This window comes from Vombatus ursinus, unplaced genomic scaffold (genome assembly GCF_900497805.2).
Source record: "Vombatus ursinus unplaced genomic scaffold, bare-nosed wombat genome assembly UNPS02014781.1, whole genome shotgun sequence".
Lineage (NCBI taxonomy): Eukaryota > Metazoa > Chordata > Mammalia > Diprotodontia > Vombatidae > Vombatus > Vombatus ursinus.
The window spans coordinates 45,742,747-45,755,513 of NW_020954559.1; the positions used below are offsets into that span (position 1 = coordinate 45,742,747).

At 36.6% G+C, this 12,767-nt stretch overlaps 1 protein-coding gene across 1 annotated transcript in view; it reads right to left on the bottom strand.

Moving 5' to 3' along the window:
• Positions 1–12,767, bottom strand: part of LOC114046116 (28S ribosomal protein S9, mitochondrial-like) — an 87,134-nt gene that overhangs the window by 51,475 nt on the left and 22,892 nt on the right. The window contains exon 2 of the mRNA XM_027866371.1: positions 7,889–8,068. Within this exon, the coding sequence (XP_027722172.1) occupies positions 7,889–8,068 (180 nt within the window). The remainder of the gene's footprint in view (positions 1–7,888; positions 8,069–12,767) is intronic.

Genomic DNA, 12,767 nt, shown 5'->3' on the forward strand with positions numbered 1-12,767 from the left:
TGAGTCAAGTAAAATAAAAGTACATTTTAGGTTAAGTACTAATAAATATTCATAAGATATATATTTTTTCATAAGATATATTTCTAATGGGATGACATCTAGAACATGGATCCTTTGAATGAAACTACAATTTCTTCTAAAGGAACAGACTGAAACTATACGCTCACTCTATTTTCTTTAACGTTCTGGGGAGAGGAGAAACTTATTTTCTATGTAAGTAAAATATTAACTAGCATAAATTCCTTATTTAAACAATACATCTAAGAACACATAAAACCAGAAAACTAAGAAATTAATTTCTCTTGGATACTGATACCACATATGTATTCAATGGATATTCAATGACCATAATAATGTCTACAGAGTAACTTGGCAAAATTATAAGCGAAGCCACTTTCTGAAAAGTATTGTACAAATTAATTCGAATTCAATGGTTAGCTAATCATTTAAAAATGCCTTTTCCAAAACTAAATGTGCAATATTTATATTAAATACAAGATCAGAAAATGACTCTTCCAGTTTTTTGAAAATACTATGCAATAAAGATTAAGTTCCACAAATGACTATACACACATAAAGTGAATAATAATAAAAGTTAATCTAAGTAGATCATAATGCTTAAGGTAATCTTTGATTAATAAAAATATTAGCTACATTTTCAGAATTAAACTAGAATATCAATGATTTTGACTGTTTGCTGAAAGGAAGGCAAAGTATTTACTACATCCTTAAGCTTAAATTGAGAACTAAAAAAAGATTAGACTCAAATGGGGAGAAGCACTGGGTCAAGACTGCAATCTCTATTAATTAGGTATCCCAGCTGGGCAGTGGGTATGCAGCTGTTAACTTGATCAATGACTTACCTAAATGTCATCTCTACTGATTCGCTTATAAATTACCAGCAAGTGAGACTAATGTACAGGTGCTAATTTATTTAAACTGTTCTCTGCAGTTCTACATAGCTTTATAAACTGCATCTGGCACCTAATGTTAGCTGTCAGTTGTACTTAGACATGCCTGTCCTAACGACTCTGTTCATTAGAAATGAGCACAAATTATGAAATATTGTGAAAAATGATACATCAAATGGAATGGGCACAGCAAATCAATTAGAGAAACTTCATACAGCATATTCACACTTAGGAGAATAAAACATTCTGGTTTCAGAGCAAGGTCTATAATACCAATTAAAAAGTAATTGGTAGACTTCTGCAGTTATATATCAATTTGCTAGCTTTTTCCCTGAAATTCAAAAGTAATGTACTGCTTAACTTTAATTCCCAAATATAAGCATTAGTAAATTCTATATTCAAAACAGTCAACACGACTGAAATGTCTTTAACTATTATCTCAAACTGTAGTAGTTTAAAAATTCAAAATCTATGTGTTTAATATACAAAGACAAGTAATGACACATTAAAGTCTACTTCCAAAATACTTTGAATAAACTGATTTCCTACAATGACATGAAGGTACATAGGCATATTGAAGGGATTATTACTGTTCAAAGTGCAAAGTCTGATAATTCTGCTACCAGTTGTGCTAAATTGCTTTTGTAGTATTTTTACAAAAGAAATTTAATTATGCATAGCAAATATTAGTTGGTCTTTAAAATATTTTCAGCATCTGATTGTAAGTGGGAAATTAATTAAAATAACTGGTAGATGTAAGACCCTATAGTATGCTATTGTTTGTTCTCTTAAATCTTCTCAGAAGACTTGGGTTCAAATTCTACCAGCATTCTGAGGTCTAGCCAGATTATCCTTCTTGCTATTCAACACACACAAATCTCCAATTTATACACCTCTGCATTGGTTATACTCCATACCTGGAACATACGCCCTCCTTCACTTGCCACTTAGAATCCTTGGTTTCTTTCAAAACTCAAGCTCAACTGTCACCTGCTACATGAAGGTGCTCCCCACCCCCATTACCTTGTATTTATTTTGTATCTGCTTATAAGTACATGTTGCTGTGTTCACACACACACACACACACACACACACACACACACACAGAATAAACTCCTTGAGGACACAGAATTTCATTTTTGTGTTTGTAATTGGCAAATAATCGAAGCTTAACAGATACTTGTTAATTAACCCTTACTACCTGTGTGACCAAGAAAAGTAAAGAAAGTCCCTTAACCTCCCTAGGACTTGGTTTCCTCATCTGTAAAATGAAGAGGTGAACTACATTAGATGCTCTGAGTTCCCTTCCAATTCTAAATCTATGCTCCTGGGTAATATGATCCTAAAACATTTGTAAGTTAATACTCTGTATTCCTAATGATACCATAGTAGCTTGGTTTAAAAATAATTACTGGTATAAGGAGATATGCTTCTTTACAAACTGTTTATTCAACGACTATACATAGAAACTAATGACCATCCTTCTGTTCATACTAAATCAAAAGCAAAGTAGGAATTCTGTGGATTCTCTAAAAATGTTTTTGAAAGGTATAGTTAATCACAAGTAATCCTTCCTGATAGTTTTTTTTTTAAATGATGGGCTTTCAAAATTCTTCATTTTCCATATTTTTATTAGTCATGCTTTCTACTGGATGTCACATTATTTAGTTAAGCAACCTTAGATCATGCCTGCTGCCACAGAAGTTTGCCCATAACAACCTACAATAGTACAATAACATTATTTGTGGGGATGGCTAACTTTTAGCAAGTTCAATTATCTGGAAGACAATCATGAGCAACAGAAAGGGGAAAAAAAACATTTAATAAATTGCTTATTATGTGCCAGGTTCCATGCTAAGGGCTGGGAACACAAATGCTAGCCCAAAGAAAGACAATCCTTGTCCTCGAAGAACTGTCATTCTAAAGTGGGAAGAAACACGCAAAAGCTTGTTGAAAAATGGCAGGGGGTGGTGGGGCAGGGAGAGGGGATGGTTTGAGGATGAAGGTTTGAAGTCCAGAAGTCAGGCACAGGAAGGGGAATGCCAGGAGGAATTCAAGAATGGCAGAAGGAGGGAAGACTCCGTAGAGGGATATTCCACGGTTAGTGGGCCACAGGAGTGGAAGACTGTGCGGGGAGGAGGCCCTGGGTCTTAAGGGACCTTCCAGGATAAGTCAGCAATTCTGAAGCCAAGAGGAAGCCGGAAGCAGAGCTGGAAGGGGACGGAACTTCCAAGTGACTGAGAGGGGCAGGGTGAAGCGCGCTCTAAAAACCAGAAATGAACACCACAGAGAGGCTGCAGTGTGAGTAAGGTAAGGTGGATTTTTGTCATGCTTTCTCAGAGTTTAGTTTCCCAGGATCCATAGCATGACAATCTCTAATCCCCAGGTGTCAGATATGAGTTCTCATGGTTATGGTTCAAAACGTCTCCACTACGCTCGCACAGTTAGATACAGGGATGAAGTGACGTAAAGCTGTGAGGCTATTGCTGGCGATGTGCCTTTTCTGTTTCCCTAGAAAGAGAGTGGGCGCTGGTCAGTGAGTGGGGGAATAGGAATGCACATGAGGGAGATGCATTTGTGCTTGCCTTGATGCCCCTTCAGTGCTTTGGGGGAACCCATTTTGGGGATTTGGGTAAAGCATGTACCTGCCTTGATCTGCTCCCATCAAGGCTTGGGGGGAATCTATGTGTCTGCCTCAATCGGCCCCCATTGAGGTTTAGGGGATGAGGAGTCATACTCCTATTCTCTCCTGCCCCTGTGAGATGGGTGATTAGGAAATGCTGTAGGAGTTGGTGCTCTCATTATCAGCAACCTTTATGAGAAGATGGTGAAAAATTATACATAGTATCACCCGATAAAACAATGAGAAGTGAGGGAAAAACAAGTGTGCAGTGAGTGTGAGGACAAATTAGACTAGATCATGCTAAGATAAATCAAAGATGAACTGCAAAAAGGACAACATGCAAACAAAAAAGAAAGCTTTCTTTCACCTTTCTGAAATGGACCTTTTCCTCATGTGATACCAGCAGAATCACCACTTGTGGATTTTTTGACATCTTTAGGTCCTCATGTGCCATGTGAAGAGAAAGAAATGACTCTAAGCTGAGGATGATAGCAAGAGCAGCTGGAGCAGGCTGACTACAGAGAGAAAATCTGGCCTAGAGGTGAAAGAAGTGCATTGAGAGATTGATCTTCAAGATGTCTGAAAGAGGGAAAGACACTGATGGAAGGGAAAAAAAATCACAGATGACATCAACAGGGCAACTCATCTCTTCAAAATCATGGGGAATAATCTACATACATACAGAATAGAAATGAAAATATAATAAGAGAACAAGCAGGCAACCACAAATGATATTCTTCAGCAGACCAGATCAATATGTCTTGAGCATGTAAACAGATACTGCATGTGGATAGTAAACTAGGTCCAGAATAGAACAGAAGAGAGTAGATGGAATTTCACTTGGGAAATAATGCTGTGTTTTCAACTATCCCAGTCTGCTTCCTGAAACAAAAACACTTCTTTTTAAAATCAACACTTTTTTTTTCCCTTTTTGGTGAGGCGATCAGGGTTAGTGTCAAGTGTCTGAGGCCAGATTTGAACTAAGATCCTCCTGATTCCAAGGCCGGAGCTCTATCCACTGCACCACCTAGTTGCCCCCATAATATCGACATTCTTTTAGTGGTAGTATATGGGTATAGATAGAATACAAATAATATATAAAAAAATCAAAATCTTAAGTGATCTGGGCAATAGACAGAGTGTAGAGGGCAAAAGTAGGATTAGTAGAAAAAAATCACAGGCTCAGCATTATAGACAGAACAGAAAAAAAGAGGCAATTAAGTCCAATTTCCTGATTTTACAGATGAGGCCTAGAAAGATAATTTGCACAAGATCACATAGGTAATAACTGGGAATCAATTTAAATGTAGGAATCTTACTATCGTTTGTGTGAAAGAAGATGTGTAAAGGACAGCATCTAGGAACATATGATCAGAAAAGGAGGCAGACTGATCATAAAGACCAAGAAATATCAAATAGACACCCAAGACCTGGGCGGGGGGGTGGAAGAGGGAAGAATACTAGTGTGTGAGATGGACTGTTCATATTAGATTCATGGGCAGACATGAAGAAGAATCATATAGGAAGAGAAGATGTGGATAGGCCACAAATTACATCACTGGATAAAATTTCCACTTTGAAATTATGGATTCCTGAAATACAGTTAAATTATTTTATGGTATAAGCAAGGTACTTCAAAAGCAATAATTATTAAATAGTTTTGATTAGCATTTTATTTATTACTAATAGTAATAACAAGAACACATACAATATATATTAAAAGTAAAATGGAACACATCAAGCTAAATAGGCCAGTAATTATAACCACAAAGTAAAATTTAAATTTTCCAGAGCTACTTTCTTTTTCTGAGCATACTATGTCATTCATTCAATTTTGGAGTCATCATTAGACACACACACACATATAACTATTTGTAAAAATGCAGAAAATTTGTTCTCTCCTATCCTAGGTAGCTTGGCGGCATAGTGGATAGAGTGGAGTCAGAAAGGTGTGAGTTTGAATTATGCGTCATAAAAATACTGTCTTATTAGTTGTATGACCTTGGGCAAGTTACCTAACATCTTGCTTTACTTCAATTTTTTAAATTGCAAAATGAAGATAATAAAAGCATTTACCTCCTAGGTTGTATAAGGATCAAATGAGATAAAATATGTAAATCACCTTAAAGTGCTTTATAAAATGTCCGTTATTATTATCTCAGTACACTGGCACCAATAAACACTTTATATCTGGGAAACAAATTGATAATCTGAGAACTGAAACTATGTCTTTGAACTTTAATCTTCTTGACTGAATAAACACTAACTTCCATTGTTTAGTGCCCCTTTAATATAGAGTGATTATTATCTTTCAAAGTAAGTAGTACAGAAGAATTTCTTGAAACCCTGCTCGACTAAATCCCTAATCTAGTTGTTTTAACTTATTTCAAAGTTTGTTTTCAAAAGGTATTTTAGCATAAATATTTACAAATATGATTTTTATTGATGCTTCTAGTTTAGCTAGATAGCTAGGTGGAGAGAGTGTTGGACTTGGATTCAGGAAAACCTAATTTCAAATCCTGCCTAGATGTGTGGACCTGAGCAAGTCACTTAACCACTCTCAGCCTCAGCCTCTTATTTCTAAAATGGAGATAACAGCATCCACCTCACAAAGTGCTATGAGGATCAAATAAGTAAACACATGTAAAGCCTTCTGAAAACCTTAAACTGACAAATAAATCATTATTATTATAGGAATTAAGTTGTGTGGCAAAACTAGCTTCTAAAGATTTTATAAAATAATCAGTAGTTCAGTCTGAACCAACTACTTGTTGGATTAACTCTGTATTCTAATTAATCTTTTTAATTCATATCCTACTAATGCACAAAAACCATTAAGTAGTTCTCAAAATGCCCAATTCCTCTTTTAACCTCTATGTTGCATGCTACCAAAAAGACAGCCTTAATGTCTTCGAAAATTTTGATCTACTTAAAAAACTAGATAAATAAAACTCTGCTGTAATAATGTTCTGTCCCTTAAGCTCACCTGAATTTGCCCTGTGTATGCTCCATATGCTATTTGGAAAATGAAAAGCTGAAATGATACACCCAAGGCCTCCTTATCTCTCTCAACATTGAGACAGCAATTTATCAAAATTTAAAAAATAAACAAACAGACACAAAACTAAGAATTTTTTAAAAAGGCATTTGGATGTCTTTTAAAATCTTTTTCCAAATTACATCTTAATACGAACTGCTTCTCTTTTAAAAACATAAGGCTCAATCTTACTTTGATTATAGATTCTGGCTGATGCTTGTTACATGTTATTATTACTATGTAACTAAAAATTAGCTATGAAATGAGATGTAACCAATTATAATTTTATCATCTTATTCATGAAATGGGCAGATCAACTAAAATACGGAATTACTATGTGATCACTACACCACCACCACCATAACCCTCCCCTGCTACCAAAAAAGAACAAAACAAAAAAAGCAGCTCCCACAGCCCCAACTCAACTGGGCTTCAACAGGTGAAGGGAAAACTGGTATTGAGGTTTTCATTAGGATGAGACTTTTGGACAACATGAAAATAATTAAGATGTATAAAAAAAGAATCATGTCCTACCAAATACTTCAACAGTCTGATGAAGATTAGACTTTGTAATAAGATTCTTATACCTGGTTATAAATTATTCATAATATTTAAGAATAAGATTATATGGATGTTAGAGCTGGCATTTTATCAAAGCAAGCTAAATAGTTTTTAGTTAAATTGAACACTTACTCCAGTTATTTCAGGTTACTTAACAATCAAATATCACCAACTATTATTCAAAGTTCCCTAATTTAACATAATACTTTAATGACCCCTGGCTATAGGGGAACTAGAACCAAAAGTCAGTCCAATTCTCAAATCACTAGAACCTCTTTAACAATGCAAGTATATATTAAAAACATTTAACATACCAAATTCATGTTTATTTATAGGATTTCCCACAAATCTGACATTCCCATTATAATCTGATATATCATCTTGCAAGAAAACATAACCTAACTATGTATAACAAAGAAACATTTACCCATAATGTAATCATTTTAGACACCTGTAGAGGCTCTCATGACCTTGAAACAAGGAGATTATCTATTACCAGTAAAAACTAAAAACTACATTCAATAAAAGACACAAATATGCAATCCTGTAGAGTGATGTCTGACCTTACACAGCAGTGGAAGGTAGTATCTTTATCAAAGTCATATCTCCTACTGGAGAAGTATAAATGGTATTTTTCATTCATCTAGCAATTCAATTAAAACTTAGGAGAGATCTGAGGGGCCCATGTTAAAGTAACACACTTTCAATATCCAACTCTATAGTAAATTATTTCTCCAACAGAGCAACTGTACTTACATCAATATCCTCTTGGGTAAAAGTTTCTGGATCCTCTCCCATCATGTTGGCTAAATGTCTTTTTCCTATGTTGAATTCTTCAATCTGTTTTTTAATAAAAGCCACTGTATATTCTTCACGTCCTGAGGTTGCAACATTTTTCTTCTGTGTTGTGCTGGTGGTATGTATTAACCTTAATAGCTAACGAAAAACAAAAAAAAAGAAAATTTTATTTTATTCTTGCAATAGTCATCTCTAAACAAAAAAAGATTGTAAGCATACATCATCTCTAAATAAAACAGCTATCAAAGGGGAAGGAAGGTTTGTTTGTAATGGGACTGGTATAAAGAACTTATTAACTCAAACTTGCTTAGCAGTGTTAAAGATACACTCTTACATACAGTGTCTTGAATAGTCTAACATTATATAACCAAGATACGGAGCCAATTACCTACTATATGCATCTGCATTTAAAACACAAAATACAGACAATCTCTTTAATTATGATTTTCATCAAATGTGAACAGAATAAGATACAAAACTATTTAATAAAGAAATAATTGGAAATATGTATACTGATTATAAGGCAAAGTCAGTCTGTAAACAAGTATCATTGGATGGTAGAGTGTGTGTAGGGGTGTAAAGTGTAAGAAAGGGAAGAGAGGGAGGTAGTATAGAGAAGGTGGCCCGGGTAGGAGCTGCTGTGCCACCTGACAGCCCCACAAGAGCCAGTGGTGAAGAGTTCTCTTTTATTCATCACTAATCCCTGGTATGGACAATTAGAAGCTGGGCACCTTGGAGAAACTGTTCTGAGGCCAGAAGAAACAAAGCTGGTACCTGGTATAAAACTTAAAGGTTGATAAACCAGTTGGTTCTATCATGCCTCTGCCAGGTGGGGTTCAATGCCACTCCCTCTGGTGACTGTCCTCAACATCCAACTAATCTAGATGCTCAGTGAGCAAAGATGTAGAAAACCTGGAGTCTGAGCAGGACAACGAGACCACAAGACACCAGAAGGTGCCAAAAAAAGATGTTGCTGACTAATAAAACATTAGATGTCAAGGTCTACTCCAGTCAGAGAAAAAGTATGTGACTGTGGATGGCCCCATGTTCCTGGAAGATGAGGCCTGGGATGAGTGATGAAGCACCCATGATATTGCCCTCAACCATGTTATCTGATGGCAGAGCATGTAGGTACACATGCATGCACACATACATGGGTGCATATATGCATATTTACATATATATATATATAAAAATAAAGTGTGTGTTCATACACATTCTCCCCATGAGTATGGCTCCTCAACATGGTGGCCCTAGGTCACATGCTCATCTGTATTAAAGACAAAAGTTCCTTTTACCTCAAGGTTATGGCCAAGGTACTTCTCTAGAGGCTAGAGAGCCAAGCAGTACTAGTTCTAAGCTAGAATAGCAAGATACATAGACCTTTGTAGGCTGAAAAGGAAGGGCTCTGTTTACCTAAGAAATACTACAAACTATGTACCTCGTTCTCATAGTGGGGAGCCCATCCTGCTAAAGATGGGTATCTCATTTAGCTTTGCTGAAGAGTCACAATCACTAGTCATTAGGCAAACATAGAGCTGAAAGAGTATCGAAAGTTTCTGAGGCAAAGCTACGAGGGCATGGGGATAGTTGCAGCTATTGGGATACCAGCCCCCTACTGAGTTCAACCATGCTCCACCCACAATAAGACTTGCCATTGTGCCTACAGCAGTCACGGTAGGATCTGGACCAACTACTCAGATAGGATGCTACGTTCTCTGCTCAGGGTGTAAAGTTTTAGATGACAAAGGTTGCATTGACAGTTACTATGAAGAATAGACATGGTCACCCTGTTTGGTTTGAGGGGAATCCAGCACATATCCATCAGCAAAAAGAACACCATGGTGTTTTAATACTTCAAGGCCAGCCTCTCTTTACCCTAAGCCTTAAGGCAAAGTCTGCTGCAATCCTAGAAGACTGATTTCTTCAGCTTCTTTAGTCAGTCCACCCACCTGCTTGAGTAGGGTAATTGTTCACTGTATCTTTGCCTATAATGACCAAGGCTATGAAGGGCTATGAGCAAAAAGCAGAGGGCCCATCATTCCTATACTCAGTAGAAATCATACTCAGCCTAGAATGACTGCTCAGGAAATCCTTATATACGAATGGGGTGGAGCTATTCAAGGTAATGCTGGAAAAGCTCTGAGACTGGGACATTTGGATGGGCATGCAAGAGCAGCACCAGGGCCACGAACATATCTCTGATGCCTCCTGTTCTTCATGTCTCCTCCACTTCATAATGAGGCCTACAAAGATGAGTGGCTACATCTATGAGGTCTATTTCAAGAAGCACATGATCAATATCATCCCCAGTGAATAGCTGAACAAGCTGTATTACATGATTGTGATGCATTTCCATGTGATGGAAATAATGAACAAGATGGTTTCAGAAATATCTGAAAACTTATATGAACTGATGCAAAGTGAAGTGTGAACCAAGTGAACACTGTACCAGTAACAGCAATATTGATTATGATCAACTGTAAATGACTTAGCTATTCTCAGTAATACAATGATCTGAGATAATTCTGGAGGACTTACGATGAAAAATGCTATCCACCTGATGGAGTCTGAATGCAGATCAAAGCATATATATATATATATATTTTAAACTTTTCTTCTTTTTGAGGAAAGGCTGTGTTTTCTTTCACAACATGGCTAATATGGAAATAGTGTGCATGACTACACATGTACAAATTGCTTACCTTCTCAAGGAGTGGAGAGGGGAGGGAGGGAGAGAATTTGGAATTCAAAATTTAAAAAAAGAATGTTAAAAAATTGTTTTTACATGCAATTGGAAAAAAAAATGTAAACATTAAAAAAACAAAAACAGAAACAAAAACAAAAAACCCAAACCCCAAACCTATCATCCCTAGTATCTAACTCAAACACCCAGAAAGCCTAAGGAAGCACATTTATGAAGTATGCTTGGTGAGGTTGAGGTCCTAAACCACAGTAAGCACCTATATATAAGGCTTCATACATACATGATACAGAGGGCTACACATCTGTGATCTGCATGGAACAGGACAAGTTTACCACCTGGACCTAACTTGCCAAGTGCCTAAACATGTAGCAACTGGATGTCTCAGATAACCACCAGAAGCTGTGGAAACTTTTCTGGATGACAAATCATTTGCTGGAAGTAGGAGTCCCTGCTTTCCCAAATTCAGTAAAGAGGCTGCCATCTGTGACCCTTCCGTACTGGAGCCACCGGTGAAGAAGGATGGGTATAAAGCTGTGAGAGGACCTTCTTGCCAGGCAGATGCCTCCAAGAACTTTTACTTTTGTAAGCCTCTGCCTGCTTGATGCTTGATTCTGCTTTAATAACACAAGATTGTTTTTTAACTTCCCTGGGTGAGGAGAGAATCATTTCCCCCTCCCCCCTTCCTGGCTCCATGAAGCACCCCAAGCCACCATAGCTGAGGGTTTAATTTATTCACTTCCTGGGTGTGTTTCTAGGCTACTCAAGGTGGAACCAAGATGAGATGAGGAAGAAAACGGTCTGATCTCAGACTTGGGCCATAAGCCGGACTCCCTCTTGAGATCAAGACTTGAGCTAAGGCAGGGTGAGGATAGAATCTAACTTACTTATTGAATGTCCCCGAGTATACATACCCTCTCCCCACAGAAGAGGCTATTGGGAAAGATGAGGCAGCAATGAATTCTCCTTGCCCATGAAGCCTAGGCAGATGTTCTATCAATCTTTTTCAGGAGCTGTGGGCAATTTGGGAGGTTGCTATCTGGGGCTGGGGAGGAGGGATACTTAGCTCTTAGTTCTTATTCTGGAAATGATGTCTAGGCACATGTGTACAAGACACATATACACACATACACATATTTGGAAGCATTGCCTTTGCTTGTGCCCTAAGGCTACAATCCCTTGTGTCAGGCTGGATAAATTGACAATAGATTAAAAAAGGAGAAAACATCTAAAGAAAATAAAGAAAAAGTAAGAGTATAAAATTTTAACTATTTAAGAAAATATAACAAGAAATAATATCAACTTATGGTAACCATAATTGGTATTGCCTTTAAAAAGTCAATGTACGTGGTCTTCCTTTCTTTTCAATAATCAATAAATAACAGAAAAGGTCTGGAGATGATTTCTGAGTCAAGAAGTGCTGGATTCCATAAGTCTTGCCTCTGACACACTTGCTATGTGACACTGGGCAGTATCAGTTATCCTTTTAATATTCTTGGTAACTAAGACTGTAGATTGCAAAGGTGTCAACCTGCTTTGGTAGAGAAAGTTCCTCACCAGAAGTTCTTTAAATAAATCACAAATAAATAACAAAAGGCTGTGGTGATATGTCATCATTTACAATGTGTTTTCCCTAATTGTTTATGGTTTGTCCTTTTTCATTTGTGTTTGTTCTATGACAGGTTTTGTTTGGAATTTCATTTTTCCTGCTTATGATTTTAAGGATTATCTTTGGTTCTACAGATGAGCAAATTTATCTGTTGATGTAAGTTTTTTAAAAATTAGCAATTCTAAAAATGCTCTAATACATAAAAGAACTGAGTTCTAGTCCTAGTTCCACCACTTACTAGAAACAAAGGCAATATATTACAATAAATAATAAAAATAGGTTCAGTTTAGCTTGAGAATGAATTACAAAGACTTCATATTTATTTGATGAGATAAGGGAGTTATTCAACTAAATATAAAGATGATTTCTTATTATTAGCAATTAGGTTCAACATGCCAGTTTTCACAATAAGAGCTTTCACATCATTTTAAAATCTCAGTAATTATATTACACTGGCTGTTGCTGATCCCTTTGTGCTATGGCACTGAAAATTTCTCCCCAAGGCACTAATACTTCACCTTTGA